Source organism: Haliotis rufescens, unplaced genomic scaffold, assembly GCF_023055435.1.
Source record: "Haliotis rufescens isolate VD_foot unplaced genomic scaffold, xgHalRufe1.0.p SCAF_15, whole genome shotgun sequence".
Classification (NCBI taxonomy): domain Eukaryota; kingdom Metazoa; phylum Mollusca; class Gastropoda; order Lepetellida; family Haliotidae; genus Haliotis; species Haliotis rufescens.
In genome coordinates, this window is record NW_025963835.1 from 21,202,027 (window position 1) to 21,229,881 (window position 27,855).

A 27,855-nucleotide genomic window follows, 5' to 3' on the forward strand; every position below is an offset into this window, starting at 1 on the left:
GGTGGTAGCTTGGCCTTGTTGTATAGACATATTGCAGGTAAGGTGGTAGCTTGGCCTTGTTGTATAGACATATTGCAGGTAAGGTGGTAGCTTGGCCTTGTTGTATGGACATATTGCAGGTAAGGTGGTAGCTTGGCCTTGTTGTATAGACATATTGCAGGTAAGGTGGTAGCTTGGCCTTGTTGTATGGACATATTGCAGGCAAGGTGATAGCTTGGCCTTGTTGTATAGACATATTGCAGGTAAGGTGGTAGCTTGGCCTTGTTGTATAGACATATTGCAGGTAAGGTGGTAGCCTTGGCCTTGTTGTATTGACATATTGCAGGTAAGGTGGTAGCTTGGCCTTGTTGTATAGACATATTGCAGGTAAGGTGGTAGCTTGGCCTTGTTGTATTGACATATTGCAGGTAAGGTGGTAGCTTGGCCTTGTTGTATAGACATATTGCAGGTAAGGCTGTAGCTTGGCCTTGTTGTATGGACATATTGCAGGTAAGGTGGTAGCTTGGCCTTGTTGTATAGACATATTGCAGGTAAGGTGGTAGCTTGGCCTTGTTGTATAGACATATTGCAGGTAAGGTGGTAGCTTGGCCTTGTTGTATAGACATATTGCAGGCAAGGTGATAGCTTGGCCTTGTTGTATAGACATATTGCAGGTAAGGTGGTAGATTGGCCTTGATGTATAGACATATTGCAGGTAAGGTGGTAGCTTGGCCTTGTTGTATAGACATATTGCAGGTAGGGCTGTAGCTTGGCCTTGATGTATAGACATATTGCAGGTAAGGTGGTAGCTTGGCCTTGTTGTACAGACACATTATGAGTCATGTGGTAGTTGTACTTTGCTGTAGAGATATTGTAGATCGGGTGTTAGTTGTTACAGGGTTCGATCCCCGGCCGCGTCATACCAAAAGACGTTAAAAGATGGTACTTGTTGTTACCCTCTCTGGCGCTCGGCATTAAGGGACTAAAACAAGGACTTGTCGGCTCGGAGTCAGTATACTGTGTCTGAGTGGGGTATTCACGTTAAACTGCGGCATGGTATCTCAGTGAGCTAGCACTATAAAACGGCATCAGTCCGGACTAGTACAAGCAGCCACACACACACACGTCCATGCACGTTGCTATATAAATGCAATTATCTTGGACGCGACGTTAAACCCAATTTCACCTCACCTACATGTCAAGCTTTCTCCATCTCAGTCATGTCGTGAAATATATATATTCAATTCGATCATTCGCCGTAATTTATAACCGTGTGGGAATATCAATTTCAGGTTATGTACATTCTTCTTGAATGCCTATTTTAAATGTTTTCTAGTTTTTACTAACCATGGACTAAATGTACGTAAACCAATATATACTGCACTGTTAACCACATGCACATAATATTATGTCTGAACTTGTTTCTGGGGGAGCGTGACAAGAGGGAGATTGGTTAATCAGGCATTGCCTCAACAGAAGGAGTGTTCAGTCATAACGATGTGGTCCTATTGACGGACACACACTGACCACGAAGACGGCCAAGACGATGCCGCGGTAATAGCTAGCCTCGTATAGTGCTGGTCAAGTTCCAACTTTGACGTGCGTGTCAGTGGTCAAAGGATGGTTTTTGTTTGAATGTAGTACGAATTCTCATTGAGATCCAGTGTTGATGTAATGATTGGTTCCTTCGTGTCAGCGCCATACAGACACAGACACATACGAAGACACAGACACAGACACAGACACCCTTCTTGTTATTAGTCCCGGCTGATGCTGTTGAACCACTGTCCTCAAACTCTCGTTTCCTGTTTGCGTTGCTGGAAAGCACGGCGATTAAACGCGAGATTGCCTGAAATAGGAACGGCAGGCATGTGAAACTGATTTGGTCAGAAGATGGAAAAGATTGATGTTTCATTGCTGATGTTTACGGATAATTAATGGTGTATGCTTCTAGTATAAGATTGGTCATTCCGGGAATGCTTTAAACAACCACCGCCACCACAGCACTGTTCTGACATCCCCAACCGGAAGTGGTGTCATTAGACAGGAAGTCCATATAGCGTTGGCTAGAGCCATGGGTCTGTCTAAAACGGAAGTGATGTCATCAGACTGGAAGTGTAGGCTGTTTGTTTTCATCTTTGGCCCTTAGAGAAAAATTGACTACGTCCAATCCCCAGAACAGTGGTGGAAATTATAGCAAATGGAAACTAATGACAATTATAAGCAGATATTATTTTATAAAGATTAAATACAGGCATCAATGGAACAAAGAAATCGATACATGTTGAATCTCTATCAGGCTTATGAAGTCATAGCCACAAAGCTATTTCTATAAGCATAAATATTAAACGTCAACGCCAGAGTGAGTGAGTGAGTGAGGTTTTACGCCGCTTTTAGCAATAATCCAGCAATATCACGGCGGGGGACACCAGAAATGGGCTTCACACATTGTACCCATGTCGGGACTCGAACCCGGTTCTTCGGCGTGACGAGCTAACGCTTTAACCACCAGGCTACCCGGCCGCCCCTCAACGCCAGAGAATAACCAGTCTTGATTATACACCGAAACAAATTCCATAAAAGTAAAAGGCAAAATAGCGATGAAAATGGATCACTGTAAATCAGTGATGACACTAGGTTTTCGCCAAAATGGTGACAAATGGTGAAAGGCGAAAGGTCACAAAATCTTGATCAAACACAAATGTGATTCAAACTTTGAAATATCCTCCATATGCCTACCATAAACATTTTTAAAAGCCTAACCTGAGGTTTGCATGTTGTAACACTGATCAAACAACTTTTCAGCAAGAGTCACATGACGCTGTTTGAAATCATCGTAGGAAAGAACTATCTTGATTGTGCCTCAAAGGTTGTGAAGTGTAGACCGGAGGCCGAAGCTGCTGGAAATTTTCTCGACATAAAGATAAGTTGAGGTTCAACGTCGCGTTCAAAATTATTTGACTTGCTCAGAAATTCCAATTCATGATGCATGAAGAAACAGATGACAAGGGGAGCACAAGTAGTGCCAGTTGGAATGCCTCTTTCCTGCCTAAATGTCCTATCCCGAATTTCACATATACTGAACAACAAAAGTTCCTGTGACATTGAATAAGATTTAATGCAAAGTTATGTTTTTTACCAAATCTGAAATGATTTCGGTTTGCAACAGATAAAAGACTCCTGTATGTGTTCAAATGGTTTAATTTGCCATACTGACTTCAGAAAATGCGTGATTTCATATAAAACATGAACATGCCAAAATGTCAATTGACAAATCAATAGCGTGTGTGTCCACCTCTGGTTGCGATGCAAGCAACACATCTTCGTCTCATGGAATGGACCAGGCGTCGCATAAAGTCCTGTGGGATATCTGTCAATATCTGCTGGAGCATGTTTCGAAGTTCCTGGAGTGTCTGTGGAACACGTGGTTGACGTCGAAGGCGCCGATCCATCTAAACCAAGTGTGCTCGATTGGTGAGAGATCAGGGGAGCGAGCCGGCCAGGGGATGACATTCACGTAGTTTTGTTGAAGGGAATCCTGAACAAGTCGGGCAATGCGAGGCCGGGCGTTGTCATGTTGAAAGGTAATGCCTGGGCCATGACGACGCAAAAACGGACGTCGGTATCCGTCTCGAATTCTGTCCATCGCTGTGGCTGAGGTGAAAACGAGACTCGTCAGTGAATAGAACTTGTCCCCACTGCATGGTCGTCCAGCGTAGACGCTGTCTGCACCACTGTAGACGTGCTTGACGGTGGTTTTCCGTCAAAATGTCACGTCTGGCGGGTCTTCTGGCGACAATCCCTGCACATCTGAGGCGGCGACGTACGGTTTGTGAAGATATTCGTCGAAGGCCATGGATGCTTCTTGCAGTCACTGTTGCTGGCTGGAATCGATTTCGTAGGTGTGTTGTTCGAATCCAATTGTCTTGTCGATTATTGGTTACGCGTTACACTAAAATATTGGTGTCATAGGAACTTTTGTTGTTGAGTATATATATTAACTGCGAAATACGCAAAATATACTCTTCAAAAAAAGAAACTGGACATAGATGTAAAACCACTTTTTGCCAAATATCTAAAATAATTACATTAAATGAGAACCAATTAAGTCAACAGAAAGATGATGTGTCTTTAATTCGCGAAAACACATGCAAAGCACATAAACGTAGCGTTTGGGGATCAATTTTACAGCTTCATCCAAACGCAACCGCCTGTAAAAAACGTGCAGCACAGGATCCTGCATTTAGGCTTGCAGGCCCCCCTGCTGAATGGGTATAAAAATCCACATCAACGGCTGTTCATACAGTCCTAATAACGAGAGTAGAGGCGGTGACAGAATGCCAAGACTGAATGCAGCTCAACGGAACAACGCCATTGGGAGATTACAAGCTGGAGCAACTCAGCAAGAAGTGGCCAGGCACTTTGGCGTATCCAGACAGACAATCTCCGCACTGTGGACCCGATACATCAACACCAACAGAGTTGAGGACAGACCAAGGTCAGGAAGACCAAGGGTGACAACCCAAGCACAAGATCGATACATCCGGCTTCGACATCTCCGAGACCGGACTAACACAGCCACGTCTACAACCACACAGATCCCTGGGGTACGCAGAATATCAGATCAAACTTTTAGCACGAAGAACTGTTCGACGTCATGTATTGACCCCACGTCATCTGGCAGACCGTCCGCTTTGGTGCCAACAGAGGGTTAGATGGGCACGTGCAAGGTGGAGAAATGTACTGTTTACTGACGAGTCCCGTTTTCTACTCACACGTGCTGATGGGCGCAACGTGTCTACAGACGTCGGGGTGAACGTTACGCCCCCAACTGTGTGCAACAGTTTGTCCCATTTGGCGGCGGGAGTGTCATGGTATGGGCCGGAATTCATCACGGTGGTAGGACGCCTCTCGTGCATGTGACAGGTGCATTGACAGGTGTGCGTTACAGAGACTTGATCCTACAGCCGTACGTTCTTCCTCACGTCAACGTTCATGGCGGACAGTTCCAGCAGGACAACACTCGAACGCATATTGCACGCGTTTGTCAGGACTTTTTACAGCACAACAACATCCAGACATTACTTTGGCCAGCCCGGTCACCAGATTTGTCCCCGATTGAGCATCTGTGGGACGAGTTTGATCGACGCGTTCGCAGAGGGAATCCACCGCCCCAAACACTTCCGGCGCTTCTTGGTGCACTTCAGCATGAATGGCAGCACATGCAACAGCGTGTTATTGACAACTTGATTGCATCTATGGGTCGTCGGTGTCAAGCGGTGATTGATGCACATGGTGGGCACAACCGATACTGACATTTTCTGTACCCCTGTGACATTAACTGTATCGTGTACGTGTGTCTGTCTAGGTGACACGATTAATGTTTTGAACATTGTGTACATTGATCTTCAAGCAGTGTTTCAATTATGGTTTCTGTGTCCTATTTTGAAACAATAGCATTATATTACATTTTGAAAGTCAGTGTCAAGTTTCTTTTTTTTGAAGAGTATATATATCACCATTCCCCGATTAATTTTTGACTTGCTTATAAAAGTTTTTAAACAACTATAGTATTACAACACTGCGTAAGTGTAAAAGGATATTTAATCCAGAGGAAGTAATACCTCGGTAAAAAGATCCAGTGCAAACTTTTGCCAAGGATATTATTTCCACAGACAGCATCTTACTAACACTGTTATATTTTTCTATATGAATATATATTTCCCCCGGAAACATTAATCCTCACTGTCACTTCTCATTTTATTTTTAAAATGATTCTTGAAATTAGATATAGAATACAAATTTAATTCACATTGTTTTTGTGAAGGAGGACGTCAGTCAGATCTGATGTCAGTCAGTCAGATGTTTTTTATTTGTATGTTTTTAACATATTATTCTTTTCTAACACGAGGAAACGCAAAAACAGAAAAGTATTAAGCGTGTTGGGTTTGTTTTAAAAAAAATGAAGGCACTGTGTTAAAAAATGGAACATCTCATTTTCTTTTGGAATACAGATATAGAATACAAAGTTTCTACACATAAGTTTTTGTGAAGGGGACGTCAGTCAGTAAGATCCTCATTTCTTACCGAAACAATTTCTTTTGTATTTGTTTGTTTTAACAGATTATGCCTCGATCATGTTTCTAGGTTTGTCAGCACCAAACCCGTGCTCGTGGGTTTCACCGAAGTGGTAAACGTCTGAGTCCTGCATTACTTCGGGCTTTCCTCCCACATTAAGTTGACGCGCCGTGATATAACTGGAATACTGTTAAAAGCGGCGTTAAATCCAACCCACTCACTCACTCACTTGTTATTACACCAACTCCTCCCAGTTTCATGCTATACAGGCGCTGATCTAGTTTTACTGTCTTCTACATTGCCGGGCAAAAGGAAGTATACCCAAGTTTGATGGTGGCTAAAAATGAAACAAACACGAAATGGTGAGCCGGACTGTTTTCAGCCTACTAACATTTTTATGACGTTTGTAATTTTTTTGTCAAATCCAATTTCAAGGTTATTTACTGCTGTCTTCAGGAATAAAGCGATCTACCTTAAATATGATATAAGAAGCCAAGCAACAGTTGCATGTATATGGCTTCTCCGTCTGTCGATATTTGTATGACAATGCACCGAAAGTAGAGCTCTTTCAACTTTGAATATGGTTCCTGCAATAAGGAGGCGACACAATACGCCGACCGGGCGAAACCTTATGTTCAAATACAAAGCAAATGATCGGTGACCTTTGCGACAGACACAGTTTGTCGGCGGAATGGGCTTGAAAGGTACTTTGTAATATGTGTTTACTATGACATAGAAGTAAGACACGTGTCTCAGGGTTTTTTACATTCGGCAAATTGTAAGCAGGGCCGTCACGGCGGCCATATTGAAAATGATAATGTAAAGTTCGTTATACATAATTGTCATATTATGGATAGTGTTATCAGTGGGATAAAGCAATCCGAAAAAAATAGTATCACAATGCGATAAATATGCAAATGAGGACAACAACTAAGTGGAGCCTGACCACCGATCCTTTTTCTCGTCTCATACAACCAGCATGGAGCCTGGGGGGGGGGGGGGGGGGGGGGGCAAATTCTGAACGGGTACCCCCACGGGGTAATAGATTATAGATATAGAGTGAAATGATAGATATAAAGTTAAACGATAGATTAAGATGAGGTGTGTTGGAATGAGGTTTAACGTCGCGTCTAAGATTATTGCACTTATATAGCGACGTGCATGCACGTGTGTGTGACTGCTTGTACTGGTCCGGACAAAAGCTGAGTTTATAGTGCTAGCCCACTGAGATACCATGCCGCAGTTTAACATGAATATCCCACTCAGACACAGTATACTGACTCCGAGCAGACCCGTCCTTGTTTTAGCCCCTCCCTTAATGCCGAGCGCAAGACAGTGTAACAACAAGTACGATCTTTTAATGTCTTTTGGTATGACGCGGTCGGAAATCGAACTCCGGACCTTCCGCTCTCCGGGCGAACACCCTCCGACTAAACCACGGAGGCAGCCTGATAGATATTGAGTGAAATGATAGATATAAAGTGAAAACAAGCACTTATAGGTAGAAAACGCCATGATAGTACAATAATAGCAGCGTTTTGAATCAGCACTCGATGACCACCTTTGATGGAGTTCAGATTAACTTTGTTTTCCCTTTTCTCTCTGTAGGTGAACATCTTGCTCCTCTGTCTGTCCGTGGTGTCAATGGGACACCCCCTTAACGTCTGGTACCAGTGCCGGCGCAGACTGATCAGAGACCCCTCTAGACACGAGGATCGACAACGACGCGAAGTCAGCACTACGCATCTGACGTCACACCAGGATGTGGATGACACACGTATCCCAGAAGGCAACGGTGAAGTAATGGAGTCTATGCCGGAACTACTTCCGCGGGAAATCCCCGACACTAATGGAGACATTGTTGTCGTATATGACGGATCTGATCGCCACGCGGAGGAAGTGAACGACACCCATATCTGAAGGAAACACTAGTTTTTGGACACATTCCGAAGTTAATATTAAATCAACTACGGGACTTGAACTGAACATACCTTTACTCTGCGTTCAGTTCCTCGTGGGGTAATGTTGAAATTGTTTTGTATATTAGACTGGCAGGGAGATTTTAGGTTATGATCTAGAACTCACTCAGATCGTGACGAGTTTGGTTTAACGCCGCGTTGAACAGTATTCCAGTTATGTCACGGCGAGTCAGCTTAATGTTTGAGGAAAGTTATGGGGGTCTCAGACATTTACCACTTTCGTGAAACCCACGAACACGGGTATAGTGCTGACCAACCTAGAAATATAATCGGAGCGAACCAGGATTCGAACCCACAATCATAGGTATCTGGCGTGCCCAAGGGACGCAACTCTGCACGGAAAAGTGCATGCCTTAGACGACTGGGCCACCCGTGGCCCCAGGATGTATCAAGAGGCATGGGCTTGCATGAGGAACACCACCATTAAAAGGTTGTATTCTTCACAGGAATCAAAATGATACACATCAGTAATCACTAACGAAAGTAAAGGCTAGACGGAATCCATATTGGAACAGATTCTACTTGACGGCTGTCACGAGACACAACATGGCGACAGTTGTGGACATATATAACGCTTCAAATTGTTTCCACTTTTGTTGACACTAAACTATATATACCTACTCTCAGTTAAGCGTAGAATAACCCGTTTTTGAATACTCACTTCACCCGCCTGGATCTAGTGTTTTAGTTTCCGGCGATCAGCCAACAGAGGGCGCTGGGATATTTTTTCAGATTTGGCGGACAAAGCCGAATGCGAGAATGGGAGTACGGTGAATTCATACAATGTCCCTACTCAGTTGCTGCCGAGGTATTATGCAGCGGAATGTGCCGAATGGACCCGAGAGCATAATTAGCTGTCACAGCCTGATATGACTTCAATAATGATAGAATCCAGAAGCCAGTCAGTAACAGCAGGCAATGTGAAAGGTTTAGTATGTCTGTGAATAGCATCTTCCCGAGGCAAGTGAGTAAACTGACTATAAAAGTCCAGTTTCCACCCTTGCCGAACTAGGCTTGTATTATGGAGTTACAATTTGGCTGGACTAACGAGTCTATGCATAGTCCAATCAAAATCGCGCAACGAAATCGAAATGCGGCTCGTTACTTGTCATGCAGATTTCGGTCGATTGCAGGATTTGCAAAGCATGTGCACCGCCATTTCGTTGTCAACAGATATTATCAAAATCTTTTCATGTATTTTATCAAAATGCTCGCGTGATTTGAGCGATTCGCGATGTAAGACCCGTTTTATCACAATATAGATCTTGATTATCGAGCAGATCGTCCAGACTTGGCGCCGCCATTTTGTTTGAAGCAAATGCAAGTGATACGAGAATCTGATTGGTCCATAGGAGAGGCTTAGAAGGGACATAACTGGTAATAGCCACTGGCGGCGCTACGATCGAGCCCAGGAATTCCAGCCCAGTTCGGCAAGGGTTGAAACTGGACTTTTAAAGTCAGTTAGCTCTCTTGCCTCGGGAAGATGGTGATAAGTTGCACTGCAATGATTCGACACAATTCTCGGCTGCTCCTCACTAGAGCTTTTATAGTCATCACCGCTTAAAATAGAATGAAGAACTATCGCCATTATTAATTAACTGCATGTGTGGTAATACTTGAAAACAAGCCCCGTGAAGATCCGGGGTAGAATAGGTCTTCAGCAACCCATGCTTGCCGTAAAAGGTGACTGTGCTTGTCGTAAGAGGCGACTAACGGGATCGGGTTGTCAGGCTCGCTGACCTGGTTGATGCATGTCATCGATCCCAGTTGGGTGGATCGATGCTCATGATGTCAATCAATGGATTGACTGGTCCAGATTCGATTATTTACAGACCGTTGTCATATAGCTGGAATATTGCTGAGTGCGGCGTTAAACAACAAACAAACAAACTTGAAAACAAGCCATAATGAAATTCGCGATATTTTTATACAGGTCTGGATTGGTGGGAGTGTTTCTCACTTTTTCAGACACCTTCATGTCAGCTGATCCCTCGAGAAGGTCACTCTTAGACGCATTGAGACGAGCAGAGGAAATCAATTCTTTCGCAATTAGTGAAAGGGGAGTTTTTGATGGATTTTGTAAATTTAAGATACGATTTCTTTTATACTTTCATTACTTTATATTCCATCCAAATCACGAAACCGCAGATTGTTCTTTTTCACGTCTAGCTCTGTATCGCTGATCGATCCTTAAGGAAATGTAAACTGCCGAACTAAAGAAAATATACACCCATGTTTGAGGATGGCTACAAATGAAACAAACAAGAAATAATTATTCGACTTTTTTTTGTCAAGTCCAAATTACAAGTATATGCTTACTTTTGCACGGTTCAAATGTATATTGATTAAAACCCTTATTTTCCTTTATTAAATTTAGGTCGAAATGTTATTGTGAACCATGGTTTAGTTAAGTTTCATAATTCCATTGTCGTATTAGCTACACACTTTAGTACTATAAACTTCTTGGCAAAAGAAAGTATACGCTTGGAAAATGAATCTGATAAAAAAAAAATGACCAACGTTACTAGGCTAAAAATGGTAGCCGAAACATTGCATACTTTACGTCACAACTATGATGCTATCAACTGTCAAATACATCACCCTCGAACAACCATTTCTCGATTTTGGTTTCATTTTAGGCACCACCATGGGTGTGTACTTTCTTTTGCTCGCCAGTTTACATCTTCCCGTGAAGATCCGGGTTAGAATTGGTCTTCAGCAACGCATGCTTGTCATAAGAGGCAACGATGCTTGTCGTAAGAGGCGACAAACGGGATCCGGTGGTCAGGCTCGCTAACTTGGTTGATGCATGTCATCGTATTTCATTGGCTAGATCGTTGCGGATATCAAGACACCATCGACGACAAGAGACCCATGTCATCTTGGATCACGAAACGGTGCCACCATGCTTGCCATAGAAGGCGACTATGCTTGTCGTATAAGGCGACTAACGAGATCGGGTGGTCAGACTCGCTGACATGGTTGATGCATGTAATCGATCCCAATTGCGTGGATCGATGCTCATGATGTCAATCACTTGACTGTCTGGTCCAGACTCGATTATTTACAGACCACCGTCATATAGCTGGAATATTGCCTTAAACAACAAATATACAAAACAGAACGTTTACTCGTGAATATGTATGTACATGTGTTAACTGTATCAGAAAGCCATGTGTATCTGTTTGTATGATGATGATGACGATGATGATGTATGTGTTCATATGTGAGAGAGGTCACGGGTGGTAACGTTCTTTAAGCCGCCACACTTTTGTTTGCAGGATCCGCTGATCGTTGGTCCGAATCTCAGATTCGCCATGATTATGACCCTTGGTCGCATCACTAGTCGCTGTGCACCCAATGCTCCTTAGACGCTAGCTTACGCTGCCCTTTGTGGTCCGATTAAGGACCTTGGTTTGTCAGCACCCGTGCTTATGGGTCGCAGATGACTTCTCCATTGCTGACGATAACAACCTTCGTCAGTTATTCAAATAGTGCCCAAAATATGAACCTGCTACCAATTAGGATTATGGATGCTGTCGAGGCATATGCCAAATATAATAGACCAATAGAGAGGATGATCCTGTTGCTGTCTTTCAGAGTGGGTTAAGCATGTGCGTGATGTTGTCATTGGTAGACTGCAGACACTTACAAAAGTGGAAACAGAATTGGATTTAGCCCATTCTGCCCAGACAGCTGTCATCCGACGTCTGGCTGCCCTACAGCTAACGTTTGTAGTTGACAAGGCATCAGATAACATAACCATTATATGTAAGGTCATCTACATTAATTGTTTGATCAAGGAACGGGGTGTGAGAGACATATCAAATAGTGTCACATATAAGGCCAGTATGTTAACCGAGGAAGAAATCTGCCAGAACCTCCCGTCAGGACTATTACGTTTTGGCTGAAGACCTGAAGACATGTCAGTCCCTGATTTGTACTGGAATCGGACGTACAAAGACATACATTGAAAAGTACCACCAAATCCACGCCATAGAGATTATCCTTCATACAATCAGGGACGGACTTCCTTTCAGAAAACTGGAATTAATACCATAAGAATTTTCAAAAACTCAAAGGGAAAAGAACCAAATTCAATTCTGTCAAAAAGTTTGACTTTTCAACTTTTACACTCCTATACCACATGACAAACTTGAGGAAGTTCATTCCTTGAAAGGGCGTTGGGGTAGGCTGGTGGTTAAAGCGTTCGCTCGTCACGCCGAGTTCGACTCCTCATATGGGTACAATGTGTGAAGCCCATTTCCTGCGTCCCCCGGTGTGATATTGCTAAATGCGGCGTTGAACATATTAACTCACTCATTCATTCATTGAACCATCGACAACGTCGGGACTGTAGATATAGTTACTTATCTATCTTCAAATATTCAGGACAATTTAACAAATATGAAAGCAAATGTCATATAAAGAAACAATATGTGAAATGCCGGACTTCACACCAATTGTGCTACCCCCTCCCCCCCCCCCCCCCCCCCCCTTTTTTTTTTCGCTGAACTGTTTCTTTATGCATATTGATATGTGGCAGTGGTGTTTGTTGTAAGTTTATTCGTAGTGGTTGTAAGTGGCGGCAAATTAGTGACACGCTCGTAAAATATTGAGTGTTGTAGTGGACAGATCGTAACAGGAAGTGTGATTTAGAGTTATCTCCATTGGTTGTTGACAAACACAGGGCAGACATGATCGTTCGAGAAGTTTCGGGAGTGGAGTTTCTAGAAGGTAGGCTGTGCCTATGCAGGAGCGACACGATGACGATTCGAGGCCTTGTACGACTTCACTTACGACTCATCTACTTGCCAATATTGTTCCGGATACAAGAATGGAGCAACGGCCTGTTTCAAGATATCTGACAGTGTCAAATTCTGAAAATTCGTGAGTTCACCTACATCGGCTATAGGGCCTGTTAGTTTTTGCTGGTGCCACTTTATTTGATCCATTGTATTGCCTTTTGTGATTCTAAACCTAAAACTGTGTTTCAATATTATTTGTTAATTATTCCTTGATCGCGTGGGGTCATTTTACAATTTAGTTATGTAAAACTAATTTCGGGGTTAACCTTTCCGTTTCAATTTGGAAATAACCTTGTAATAAAACGAGTTAGAATTTCTGCTCGGATTTGCAAAATCAAAATATGGGAACTTGGCCAACGTATAACATAAGCTTGGTTTGATATCGTTCAATAATGGTCACCCACGTAGGTACAATAGGTGAAGCCCATCTCTGGTGATATTGCAGGAATATTGCCAAAAGCGGCGTAAAACCATACTCACTCACTCCATAACGGCTAAATGGCCAATTCTCTTCCACTGATTTACTCACCCGAGCTAGAAAATAAAAGAGACCAGAGATACCGCCTGAACGGTTTCATGTTTATATATATGCATAAAGATTCAAGGCTACAAAACACTATCAAGACTGCATGCCAACAGGGATGACTTCACCTTTCCCTTCATGTCGATCAATATTCCAGCAGCTCCTGTATTATTTACATGTTACGGAACGTTAGGGGTATATGTACATTCAAGGCCTCCTTAGTAAAGCTTTCAAGACGTTTAATGGGTTGACATGTGGAGGATATTTCCAAATTTAACGCATCGGTGACCAAAATGATGTCCGATGCAATTCCCCATTTTGTCTTGTACATATAGTTCCGTGTATATTTTCATGTGAACAATTGACTTGTCATTGCATGTGTTTGTGACGTGAGCCACCGGTGTGACAGCATACGCTCACCTTTCCGCGAACACCTGGTGTCAACACTTTTAATAGTGATTCATAAACGCATTCTTATGATAAAGTCGGAATCGTACAATGCTTCAAGCAGAGATTTCCTATGATTATGGAAATTGTTTTGTCACTTTTATATATGATTATGGAAAGGGCTTTGTCGCTTTCATTTCACCAAATCGTAAACGTCTATTCGCCACTTATATCTTTCCTCTACATTGAACCGACATAATGTGAAATGTAAAAAAACTGTTTACATGGGCGTAAACACAACTCACTCACTCACTCACTCATTCCAGTGGCGCGTATGCCAAACACTATCATTTTACATTGTCGACTATAAAGGCGTGTCTGCACGGTGGCCCATACCCGCCACTGGTAAATCATTTTTCACTGTATGCCTCTATATTTTGCCAGATACTTTCCGTTTCAAATTGGCATACCAAGTGTGACCAGAATTACTTCCAGATCAGTGCCCTGGCAATCGACAGGTTGGAGATTGTATCCGTAAGACTGAGCTTTGATAGGTTGAGCCAGATAAAATATAGGGCATACAGTAAAAAATGATCTCACCAGTGGCGGGTATGGGCCACCGTATGTCTGCGAGTTGTCGATAGAAGGGAAGGCAGTTGTTTTTTTTGTGTTGGCATTATTGGAACATTCAAACTATGCCTGCTTTTTCATGACACATATTTAATATTGTCTGGATATGTATTTTGTGTTGACTTTTTCATATTGTAAATGACGATGTATTTTCAATATGTGGATATTTTAATCAACAAATAAACAAATGGCCGTATTCTGAGTTGTGTGTTTCCTTATCAACTTGAACCAGTTCGAAAGGAAAACGGACCTGGACCCGGACAGAGTAACGTCAACGTCAACCCAGGAATGCGTACTTATTTTCACCTCCATACACTCGATGTGTGATCAAAGGTTTAAACATTACCCCGGTCAATGGATTAGTGTGCACTCGATTTTTCATTCTCAGCGCTAGAGTGAGTGAGTGAGTGAGTGCGTGAGTGAGTGAGTGAGTGAGTGAGTGAGTGAGTGAGTGAGTGAGTGAGTGAGTACGGTTTTACGCCGCTTTTAGCAATATTCCAGCAATATCACGGCGGGGGACACCAGAAATGGGCTTCACACATTGTACCCATGTCGGGAATCGAACCCGGGTCTTCGGCGTGACGAGCGAACGCTTTAACCACTTGGCTACCCGACCGCCCCGTCAGCTCTAGAAGACTGGCAGTAACACAATCTAATTAAAACCAGATCTTAGGTCCCGCCAGCGCTAAAAAATGTGGATATCCCATTACGGGTCACGTCGACCTTTGACCGACCAATGGAATGACTGAAAAGAAGTCGATGTTAGCCAATCAGAAGGCAGCTTCCTCGTGCTTTCTAGTGTTTCAAACTAGCGACTACGCTTCGAAATGACAAATTTTGACCCCAAAAAATAAAAACTGAACAAAAGAACATTCTGGAATGACTAATAGATTCAGTCATAAAGCCCATAATTGTTCGGAATACCCTGTGTTAAATATTTTGAGGCTGCTTGATTAGAAAACACATTCCGCCTGTCACGTTTTTGCCTGATTTGGTAAGCGATTCTCTGATTGGTCGGATGAAATGTCGTTCTGGCGTGACCCGTAATAGGATGTATTCAGATCTTTGTTTAATAAGATTGACAGTAACAATACCATCTGATCCTACCGGGTACCCATTACTGCTGGATAAACAGGCATATTTGGAACAAAATCACTTACCCAAGAGACACCACATGTGCTACACGCATTGTGGTATACGCACAGTTATTATTCAGCGACACGGGGCTTTGTAGCGCACATGAAGTCTCTAAAATATTTGCAACATCGGAGAATTTAACCAGAGTGAACCTCACCTTCATTCTCTGACATAACATTGTCTTATTGATAGCGATGCTAGATACTGATAGTAATTAGGCAAACAGCAAAGAGAGTTGCTGGTTTAACAAATCAACTGCCACGTCAGCCTTTCATGAAGTTTTCAACTACAAAATGAGCGTACAGCGGAAAGGATTCCACCATGAACTTGCTACATGTACCCTACATGCGTACAGGCGAGATGGTTCCAATAAAATAAATGATAAATAACCACTGACATAATTAGGCCTTCTTGTTGTCAGGACTACCGTGCTTAAACTGTCTTGAGTGAGTGAGTATGGCTTTACGCCGCTTTTAGCAATATTCCAGCAATATCAGCGGGGGACTCCAGAAATGGGCTTCACACATTGTACCAAAGTGGCGAATTGAACCCGGGGCTTCGGCGTGACGAGCGAAAGCTTTAAATACTAAGCTACCCCACCGCCCCTAAAATGTCTTGAACAAAATAGTTCTCAAAGGATTTTGAGAAATAAATCAAGTGTTCGATACATTCAAAACATCAAACCCAAAGGAATTTAGATCGTGAACTAAAGTAAATATAGCAACATCGAACAGTTCATGTTAAACAACCAATACAATATTAATATAAACTGTTTATTTATTAACAAAAGGAGAGAAAAAGAAAACAGAAGTTCAGTGGTGAATACAAAAATTAACATAATTGTACAATGCTTAAAATTGTGGTTTTTTGTTATTTGGGATTACAAAATAAGTTGGAGACAACCAAAATTTGGATTTATCGGGGTCAAACAATAATTGCTGGAATTCTGGCGTGCCCATTGGACACCAACTCTGCACAGCGATTTACGTCGCCTTAAATGACTGGACCACCCGTATCCCCGATGCTAATGTGTAAATTGATGTAGGATTTCATCACGATAGCGTTGGGTTAAGTTGACTTGCACATGCACCATCTTACCGCCCACATCATTACGCTGCAACCGCCACATTTGTCGACCACACGTAGGGAGGAAAAACGTGCATAGCGACGGCAATGCAGCTTGAAGCTTAACTCGTCGCTGAAACTAGCAGTTCTCCATCTATGGTTTGGCCATACTCTTGTGTACTAAGCACCATTGACGTCACAGTCGACGATGTCGTTCTGCCAAATCAACACCACTCACAGACCGCCACGAAGGCAGTTCCAGTTAGAAATAGCCTTCGCAAATGACGTGCCCGTATCAAGCGGCCCTGGGCAGCCATTGTAACACAACCACTTCAAAAACGTTCGTTTAACGCAGTATTCAGCAATAGTCTAGCTACACTGCATATGAAGACGGTCTATAAATTGAGTCTGGGCCAGACAATCCAGTTATTGACATCATGAGCGTCGATCCACTCAATTGGGATGTTCTTATGTACGAAAGAAAGGTTATCACTCCTTTTATGCAACACGTTGGTCTTAAAAATATTTTGCAATATTAAGTACTACAATATTTTACTTCTGCTTCAGCGGCTTTCATACAGTTAGTGCTACGTTGAAGCGTTAATATTCATTCTTTAACATCATTGTGCACATACTTTGTAAGGTTATTTGTGTATTTTAAAAATAGGAGTGTAGATTTCATGACATTTGTAATGTTTTTATACATGTACACATTTATACACCTGGTGAAACTATAATACATACTGCGTGTATTGTTACTTTTGTAAGACATCCGTTCCCTTCGGGCGTTCATTCAACATCAAGCTGACACTCAGTGATACAACTACAATACTGTTCAAACCGTAAAACAAAACGTACCTACAGATCATACGGTCAACTTCTCGTTGGATAGCGAGAAAAGTATTGTCTAAATTATTTACGAACGCTTCAAATAGATATTCTGCTCGATACTTTAATGGTTATGAAAATTTTGACAGCTGACGATCCTCAATATAACACTTTCTCCCCCATGTGACTTGACATCCCGTGCTGTCGTCATCGTTACTGCTATTCGGGGTAGAATAAGTCTTCAGTAACCCATGCTTGCCCAAAAAGGCGACTATGCTTGTAAGAGGCGGCTAACGGGATCGGGTGGTCAGGCTCGCTGACTTGGTTGAAGCGTGCCATCGATCCCAATTGCGTGGGTCGATGATCATGTCAATCACTGGATTGTATGGTCCAGACTCGATTACTTACAGACCGCCGTCATACAGCTGGAATATTGCTGAGTGCGGCGTAAATCAACAAACCAACCAACCACATGTAAAGGAAACCTGAACATAGCTTGCACTGCAGGATCAGTCAAAGTATTCCATGGGCAGGTCCAGCAAGTGTTGTGCACAAGTCGTCTTCTTGTGCAAGCGTTGATAAACTTCTGCGAACTGAACCCGTTATGTACCTCCTTACAGGAACTTGGGCTGATGGTTGGCTTACACAGAAAGTCCACACACACGTTCAATCGCTTGAAGACATTTGAGTAACTTATTGCAATATGATAAACACTAGGGTTCAATAGTTCTCACAGCTTCCTCGTGTAGTCTAGGCGACCTGTAATGTTTGAAGAACAGGAGCGCAGTTTGGCTAATTGTAACTATAAGCAAAACCAGTTTTGAGGGCCAAGAAATTAGTAACAATTAGATGCTCTTCAAACGCCATTTCCTGCATTTTGGGACCGTTTATGTAAAATTATATTCATAACAAATATTGGTAATTTATCTATTATGCTTTATTAGAAATATGTATATGTCCTTAGACATGACTTGAAAAAGAACGTGCCCAGTGTTCCCAAAGAGTAAGGACAATGTCTTGTTTGTATCTCACACCATGTAAGATGTCAGTCAGCTTGCAACAAACGCTAATGAGTGTTATGAGGTCCTATTCTTTCCATAAGTTTGAAGTGTTTCATAAAAGCAAACCAAATATAAACTGTAAACCCAAACTCAATATATACCATCTGATATCTCATCTTCACATATAGCATAAAGCAGTGCCCAATTTTATGATACACAAAATTCTCTTATGTCAAATGTACATTTAAATAGAATGAGATTATCCGACCATCCCATCAAAAGTTTAGTATAGTATCCTGCTTTAACATTGCTGAAGGCTTGAACACTTCAGGCTGGAATATGGCTGAAATAATGCTTAGGCATAAAATCCACTTAATTTGTATTTAATTGAAGCATGATATGATGAAAGAACCACAATTTTAATAAAGAAAACTGACAAAACAAACTAAGTCTTTACGAAACTACATTCATTTATTTTACAGTGTGAGAATTTCAGCTACAAAAGAAGACAAATGGACATAATAAAATGGTAATGATCAACACAATTCTTTTCACTAACTGCACAAATGATTTTCGGAGACTAGTGATAAAATCTCTCTTCACGGGAACAGCAATTCACAGAAACCTGTAGCATTTTTCAGCATATACAGTTCAAACGAAACTCTAAAATCGCATCATTGGAATTTCATAAATATTCTCTTGAAACTATTTATACAAGAAAGTATGATACATATACTTGAAAGCACATTACAGTTGACCGAACAAATTGTAAAATTGATACATGAAGTGATTGATGTGTGAATTGTCATTCCTATTTCCGAGCCAATATTAGCACATAATCACCTTCAAAGAATGAAAAGTAAAGCGCAAAGACTGTCAAGTGTTATCTGATGCATTCTCCAAATTTTAACGATCACCAATTATTTTTTGTTTGTGTGGATTCCTGTCAGGCCGTGGCCAGAATACATTGTGATAAATTACACAGTAGGAAGGTAAAACAGGAACCACCGGCTTGCTCCAGGACACCACAAAGGAATAGGACTGAAGAACAACCACAGACAGACAATAAGTAATTATTTAAATAAGAAGTTCCATTTGTACAACAGGAGCGACTAAAAATTTATTGTCATGTGAAATGAAGTCCTGTACAGCTGGTGACTTTGTTGCGGGAATGCTAGACTATACACTCTAAATAAAATACATACATAATCAAGTATTTCATCATATTGTGAGTGAACAAAGAGTTAAGGACATGACTGGTGGTTGCTGGCAGCAGGTCGTTCAGTGTGTCAGATTGGTGAAGTTCCCAGACCGCCATTAGACATAGGAGTGGTGACAAGCCAGAACTGTACAGCACTGGTAAGCAGGGGAGGATGCATGTCCATGGTATTAACATGCACACCAACACTGTTTCATGAAACAAAATTTTATCAATATTTACAAAGACCATCCCACTCACAGACTAAAAAAATGCCCACCCAACCCATTTGATGCTCCCTTAGTAAGTGGCAGCTGGTCTTGCTCGTTCAAAGTTGATTCAACCACAGCAGCCTGGGCAGAATATCCCCCACCATCCTGGTAGCTACATCACAGTGCTTATCTTCCATCCGATATCAGTCAGTGTATCATCACACAACTGTTAACACACACTAGCTAAGCCAGCTAACAGGGAAAAGTGAGCAGGTCCATTAGTACACTATGTCAAGGCTGCTGTGTCTGAATTGTCGGCCGCCATCTGTCGGGCACAGATCAGCTGTCTCTGCCAGGTCTGTTTTGCAGTTTTGTTTTTTACTTTTAAACTTTAATCCCATTATTGACATGATTACATCTTTCCTTTGGCTTTCGGGGCTCCCCGAGGAGGTGTGACTGGTCGACCTGCATTTAATCCTCCGTATGGGAATTTCTTCTTATCTGCAGGCTTAAGTATCTGGAAAAATAAGCAGTACAAATATTAATGTAGGAAATTGTAATAGAAGATCATGCTCTCTGGAAAAGTCAGATAACCTTACAGTTCCTTTCATGCAATTTGACAATACACAGTAGTGACAGTACCATTGACTGCTCACATACTCAAATCTCATGTTCCAAACTATGGTGAGGCTGCACTTTCAAAATGTTCAAAGCAGCAACCTACTAACAGTTCTCCATGGGGTAGCTGTCACCTCTTAAACAGTTACTAATTATTCTAATTGAGTTTTGAAAACTTAAAAGGGCAACTGTTTCTATTTACTGATATTACTTCTAAAAACAAAAACAGTAGGTGAGGTAAAATTTGGGTTTAACGTCACGTCCAAGATTATTGCACTTACATAGCGACGTGCATGCACGTGTATGTGTGACAAAAACAGGAACCTAAGATGTTTTGATTTTCTAATTTTCAAAGCTGTTAAAGTTGTGTACTACAATGTATTTCAGACTGTCCTGGTGAGAAGACTCAAGTCTTATACCGGTTAGGCGAGATGTCAAGAACGGCTATAATCTAATGTTCAATAGAGTGCTGTATGTCTGTCAGATTAATGTCATTTAAGCTAAAGAACTTCTTAATGAAACCTTTATAAGACTAAAATAAGAAGCATACCATGGTCTCAATGTAATTTACACAAAGCTCACACTGAATTTGAGATCTTGGACTGTTGAAAATGTTGATGAATTGCAATTTCCATTTCTAGACATACTATTTCTATACATTATTTCTATTTTGCATTAGCTCAAGGAAAAAATATGAAATGTTTCTCATACAAGAAAGAGTTTTGCCCCAACAATAACACTTGGTACTAACACTCTACTAAATAATTGTCACTATTAGAAGCACAGAAAGTTCAGTGGTGAGAAAAGTTTTTCCAAATCATGCACTACAAAACAACGGGTCTTACCTGGAATGAGCACATGAGGGTCTCATCCACACTCATCATGGCACCAGCATTATCAAACTCTCCACAGTAGTTAGGGGCAGAGAACAGTGTCACTAGCTGGCGCTTTGCAAAGAATTCATACCCATCTTCTACAACCTGAAATAGACAAAGGTCATCACTCAATCATAGCTCAGACATATATTACAAAAACAAACTGGACATCAATTTTCCATAATCCGGCTGGTAAATGAGAATCGGGCATTTCAAAACAAAGGAATACTTTCTGTATGCAAGAGAATATCGCCTTAGTACTGGAGCTAAACTGACTCAACATACTAGCTAGGTCAAGAAACTCAAGATTGTTGTGGACGTCAACATCCATGTATTAAGTACACTTTGTATTGCAAAGTCTTTCCAAAAGCTGTGTATCACATTTTGTATTCTGACAAGATGTTTACAGATGATTGGTGACACGGTTTCATATTCATTTTCTAGGACATGGATGGAGTACCATTCACGATGTCCTAAAGATACTCTCAAATCTGGGAATGACAGAAGAATATACAATCAAAAGTTCAATCAAATAACAAAATGTTGTTATGCCATTGTATCGGGCAAAATCAGTGGTAAGATAACAATTTATTCCTACAACTTTCAATTGTATTATCGATGTTCCAGGTGGGCAGAAATAAGAATGGATGACATCCAAACCAATACTCCTTCCCACTTAGATATGCAGGGATACTACTCCCAGGTCTAATACAGGAAAAAAAGGCAGGACTTGTGATGTCGAAATGTTCATCTAAAAATAAAAATCATATTTGATGGACTTTCCACTGTGAGGGAGCATTAGGCCTTACAAGGAGGCTGTGTAAACCCAGCATCACAATATTCTCGACAAAAGTCAACCCCATACCTCATATAGGCAGGTCAAGAGATTATCTAACATTTTTAATGTGAGGTTTGAACATACTTGATGAGCCCTGCATATAAGGTCCAAGTCGTGTTTGTGCAAGAATTTTGCAACGACTTCTGCTCCAAATGTAAATGACACGCCTCGGTCATTCTCTCCCCATCCCATTGTTTCCTTGTCTGGATCTGACCACAGCAAGTCACACAGTAAACCTTGGTCGGGGACGTCTGTTGGTCGCATGATTCGTCGGATCTGTTCCATAGACTGAAGGTCTGGACTCAAGCCTGAAATATAAATGAAACAAGAATGTCATCATTCGACTGTTGACATACTTGCTAAATGACACATCACCTTTTCAGTACTTCTTCCATCATTCCAGTTTGCACATAGAATTGTCTCCCCTTGATCATATCTGACAACATTGTGTTGGTTATAATGGGGGCGAATATAGGCTTCAGATGCCATCACCAGACGATCATGAGAGACAACTGCACAGCAACTTGCAGTACTTCAGATTAAAGGGTCAGGAGTTTTCCCCTGGAAGGGATTCCTTCATGCAGACAGATGCAGACAAGACGGACACACACCAGACTCACACTTGCACAAACTACAAATAATATTCTGAAATAAGCAAAACACCTTCACTAGAAGCAACATTTATAATTCTTATCACTTGAAATTACAATAAAAACAGTTAACAATAAATTAATGCCTTGATAAGCATGATAAGTGGATGTTAAAAAATGATGTGGCAAGATAAGACAAACAATGCCCTTTTCTTCGTAATATTTCTGATTATACAGTGTATGATAACATGTTGACATGCCACATACCTCCATGACAACAGAAAATCTTCTCGTCAATGATTGCAGCTATTGGTAAACAGTTGAAACAGTCTGTAAATGTCTTCCACAGTTTGATGTTGTATCGCCGCTTGCCTGAAAAAATGTGAGTAGTTATGATACTCTGTCTTAAAAGCTAATGCAAAAAGCAATGAAGAAATGTGTATGGAGTTTTTTAAGTTAACAAGAAGCAATAGGTATTACAGAACTTCATAATGAGAACTTCCAAAAAGGTGCTTGAATATTCATACAAAACTTACACTCGTCATAGAATCCATATATTCTGTTAATGCTTGCACACTCATGGTTTCCCCGAAGAAGGAAAAAGTTCTCTGGGTACTTGATCTTGTATGCCAGCAACAGACATATCGTTTCTAGAGATTGCTTCCCTCGATCCACATAGTCCCCAAGAAACAGGTAGTTGCTCTCGGGTGGGAAACCCCCATACTCGAATAGACGCAAAAGGTCGTAGTACTGACCGTGAATATCACCTGAAACATTAACACAACCTCATGAGCTTCTGATTGAAAAATATAACACAAACTTTGGATTGAATTTTTTTTTTTAACAATCAGTACAATAACTGCTTACCAATACAGATCATGAAAATTATAAGCAAAGTCACTTGTTCATGTTGTTGTAATTTTGAGTATATGTCTTGTTGTGTTTTTAACCAATGCACCAAACTATTCACTTACCACATATTTTCAAGGGAGCTTCAAGTTCCAGAAGGATGGGCTGACTTAAAAATATCTCTCTTGACTTTAAGCAGAGACCTCGGATTTCAGATTCTGTCAACTGGACATTTTTGCCAGGTCTTGATCCTCTAACTGCAAAGTTGAACAAACAAAATTTAAGCTAGCAATTCACAGAAAATAACATGCTCAACATCACAGATAACAATTGTTGGAATTTCTCAGCAGAATCTGGAACAACCTTAATGTGAAAGAGCCTTTAGAGCACTCTTCCAGCCACATCACAGCAGGGGACACTAAGAAATGGGCTTCACACATTGCACTAAGTGGGGAATCAAAGCTGGGCTTTTGGCACGATGAGCTAACCTTTTCAACACAAGGCTATGTCATCCCTGACTACATGGGTTGATCAAAAGAAGGAATGACCGTGAAGAAATTATGTGAAAACAATACACTGTCACCTTGTCACATAAGCACGTTCAGTCACAATGCATTATTCAAGATGTCATACAATATGCACTGGAATAGATTATTTCAGGTAAGTTTGCAAATTCTAATACAACAGATTAGAAAATCTTTTTCTTTCAAAATCTTTTTTCTTAATGTCAAACGTTGATTTTATTTAAAAATATCAAATTCATCAATTCAAGTTCAAAATAAATACTTGAAAAATCCAAACATGAATCTAAAATGACGATCAGTCTGTTTCTGAAGATGCTATAAAACCAATCCCTAAACAATGCATATTTTTACAGAATGAAACATACTGTATCAGGGTTCACTCTATAAATTTTCTGACATGGACACTTTATGTGAAAATTTCAAATATTCAAAGAGGTACGCCCATACAGCACAAAGGATTGGTTTGTGACTTATACTCTCAATACCTAATGTATGTCGCTATGGCTTGTAAACATCATGACTGAACTTTTCTCAAGTACAGACACAAAGGTTATAACTCATTAATTACTGAAAAGATTTGCTTGAGCATTGCTTGACTAATAATAGATTGTATAAATCAAGAGCCATTAGTGTCATCACTGAGTAAGGTTAGATGAAGTCTGTATCACCTAGTGGTGTAACAATGCAGTCATAAATGATAGACAATGATTAACTCATTCAATTACATGACTCGAGACAACTCGCAACTACTTCAGCATGTTCAGTGGTTAATGTGTTCTGCAGTAGAAAGTTACAGTTTGTCATAAGCAAGTGATTGTTTAACTTCCTTGCTCATTGAACTCTCAAATTAGGAACCTGGAAAAGCCATGACCAGGTTTTCTGACGAGAGCATGAGAAGTAGAACTTCCGTATTTTGACAGGATGTAGACAAAACAAAATTAACAAAGAGCATTCATATATTAAATATGTTCCAGCGATTAAATATTGTTCAGCATTGGACATGCTGCGGTCAGCAACACAACAGCTACATTTCGGCATCATGATGAATAGTGGCTGATCGTCCAATGCTTAAGATAATTGTTCAACACTAGGAATATGTTCTCCATAACCACCATTATTAATAAGTGTAATCATAAAGGGGTTGGACAATTCACCTATTCAAGTTTCGATACATTTATCGTTTTGTAGGTCAATGCATTAATCTGACATTAGGCTTTCAGGGATAGGAACTAAGTTCTTATTTTCTGCAGTTTGCCAAAATGATCTACAGGGTTTCCATTTATTGGCAAAAGTTGTAGTCCATAAGGGAATGTGCAGAGTCATCAAGAGTGTGGAAAATCAATTCCAAACTTGAGAAATCAGTATGCTTTAAAAATCTAATCCTTTAGTTAATTTTGACAAAATATTTATAACAGACAGTAAACATAGCTTTGAAAAAGTGTAAATATTGAGTCTATGAGTATGACCAATGAAACACATGGCAGTGTATTGTTTACTTCCTTGATCTGATTTCAATCACATTTCAGGACATTTGGATTAATCAGAGAAGAACCTTGTAGCATGTTGCGCAATGCAGCGTTTAACACATAGCAAAACCCTTAAAGAGGGCAATTTCTACTAGTCCTTATGATACTGCATTAGAAATTGACACTAGTCCTGTAGTCCTTGCCAAACTTCCCAATAAATAAGGTACATGTATCATGAGGACTAGTAAAAAATTACCATTTTTAGGGGTTTTGCTATATCTTATCATTATAAGGACTAGTAGACTAAAATGTTAGTTTCTACCACTGTGATACCTGAACTATTGGTCAGTTTGGCAATGGCTATAGGACGAGTGCCTATTTCTAACGCTGCAGTGTATGGTACATTTTGTATGAAGTCTTGATGTGGCACCAGGCAGGTAGCACTAGGTGCCCAAAATGTATGGTTCTCATTTGAAATTTCCAAACCCCTGATCCTTACTGAATTACCCGTCTCCGCCTAACGTTAGTTTCAATTACTGGCTTTACATATTTGTTACATATGATATTACTGTTCATATCAAGGCATTACAGCATTTGCACCACTGACTTCAATCATGACTTCCACACACACTGTTGTGATCAATCATGTATGTATCATACCAGACTTAGTATCATCACAGCCCTTCTTCAATCAGTAACAGGGTAGGAAAGTCTAATACTGGAGCATCAGTCACTGTTATCTTTAATACATTTGGGGTAAAAATAAGTCCACATCTTAGAAAATGAACTGATCTTAAACCCTGGACAATTACATCTTATGACAGTGCATTGATACCAAAAGCCACATAGCTGTTAGTTTATGACATGCCTTTATGACAGCGGACTGTAAACAATCGATTCTGGACCAGACCATCCTGTTACTGGTACAATGAGTAAGCATCTACACCATTGATGGTACGGTGACATGCATTTAAACAAGTCACAAAGTCTGTCCACCAGATCCATCAAGTCGGCTTCTTGCAAACAGCATAGGTTGCTGGGGACCAATGTTAACCCTAAATCCCCACTGTGTAGAACATGGGACCATGGCAATTTACTAAATATGCTATTGTAGGAGAATGTGGGCCTAAGGTTTACCATTACAATTTACTAGTAGTCACTCCTCACTCGTAACATGGCGAGTCTAATCTTCTATATTTGTCAAGCTTCATGCCATGTAGTACAATAATACATTTTGAATATCACATATAGTAATAACTGAAATAACAATAGAACTAGGCCTACCACAGTGACTGCATTTACTTGGGGCGGAATATTAGCCTACACTCGTGAACGATTTTGAATCCACTGTCTTTCTCGTGAATCGGGCATGAAGTAAAAAGAACACCTAGGAATCTTATACGAATATAAAAACGTTGTAGTCATCATCGTCATGTAGTTGCTTATCCCCAAAACCTTCTCCGGGCAAGCATAAATGTCAAATAAAGAGAACGTTTATCTGTCAGACGTCTCCAAAATGGTTCAAATGTAAACAATCAACAAAGCCATTTCAGCATAACATTGATATAAAAACGTGCAGAGTAACATATAACTGTATCACTTTTGTCAAAGCTCAATGACAGGAAATGTTACTACTTTGCTACACATATTAATAGAAAGAGTTTGTCCGTCCTCTATATATTCTTTGTATCTTATTATGTTGAGTATCATCCCATTTCTGTCGCGGTTTACGCGGTATTACTCACCTTCTAAAAGCCGTGCTATGATGCTATCGATATTTAATTTGTCTGTATCTGCCATCACAAAGACTTCACCTATCGATGTGTTGGAATTTTAGATGTATTTATCCCTTGGAAGTCCCGATGATGACAGATTTCTGAAGTCAGCCCCTATGTCAAAATTATCAAAGAAAGATGGCGGCCGTTACGAAGGGCGTATGAATTTTATTTCCGTATCAACAGTGAATAGTCCAGGAACTATTTTCTTCGCAGTTACAAAGCCCGTATACATATTTGGTTTCAGCAGGTTATTTATAAGTACCAAAAACAAAATAAGTACATTTATACTTTGAAATTGCATTAAAATTAAAAACTGGCGTCATACATTAATTTTCAGGCGCCAATATACAAATAACAATAACTTTTTACCAAAAAGTACCGGGATCACAACTATTCTAATGGATCGAATGTCAACAAGTGCAATAGAAGAAGACAACAAAACATGAATTTATATATAACAGCAAAACAAAAGTAATTGCAATGGCATATGTG

At 40.7% G+C, this 27,855-nt stretch overlaps 2 protein-coding genes across 2 annotated transcripts in view; one reads left to right on the plus strand and one right to left on the minus strand.

The window, feature by feature from the left end:
- LOC124135244 (equilibrative nucleobase transporter 1-like) overlaps positions 1-8,229 on the plus strand; it is a 72,337-nt gene extending 64,108 nt beyond the window's left edge. The window contains exon 9 of the mRNA XM_048395848.1: positions 7,666-8,229. Within this exon, the coding sequence (XP_048251805.1) occupies positions 7,666-7,977 (312 nt within the window). The 3' untranslated portion in view covers positions 7,978-8,229. The remainder of the gene's footprint in view (positions 1-7,665) is intronic.
- Positions 8,230-18,867: 10,638 nt separating this feature from the next.
- LOC124135184 (serine/threonine-protein phosphatase alpha-2 isoform) lies at positions 18,868-27,528 on the minus strand. The gene is made up of 7 exons (XM_046500424.2): positions 27,331-27,528; positions 23,721-23,852; positions 23,283-23,513; positions 23,014-23,118; positions 22,241-22,464; positions 21,289-21,423; positions 18,868-20,342 (listed from the first exon to the last, which is right to left on the minus strand). The coding sequence occupies exons 1-7, from the start codon at positions 27,383-27,385 to the stop codon at positions 20,238-20,240; spliced, it is 987 nt and encodes a 328-aa protein (XP_046356380.1). The 5' UTR covers positions 27,386-27,528; the 3' UTR covers positions 18,868-20,237.
- Positions 27,529-27,855: the final 327 nt, after the last annotated feature.

Coding starts and splice junctions, on each gene's coding strand:
- LOC124135184 (XM_046500424.2), bottom strand. CDS start 27,385: ATGGCAGATACAGACAAATTAAATATCGATAGCATCATAGCACGGCTT. Junction 22,465..23,013: donor GATTTTCTGTTGTCATGGAG/GTATGTGGCATG, acceptor TTTATATTTCAG/GCTTGAGTCCAGACCTTCAG. Junction 20,343..21,288: donor CCCTCATGTGCTCATTCCAG/GTAAGACCCGTT, acceptor TTATTTTTCCAG/ATACTTAAGCCTGCAGATAA.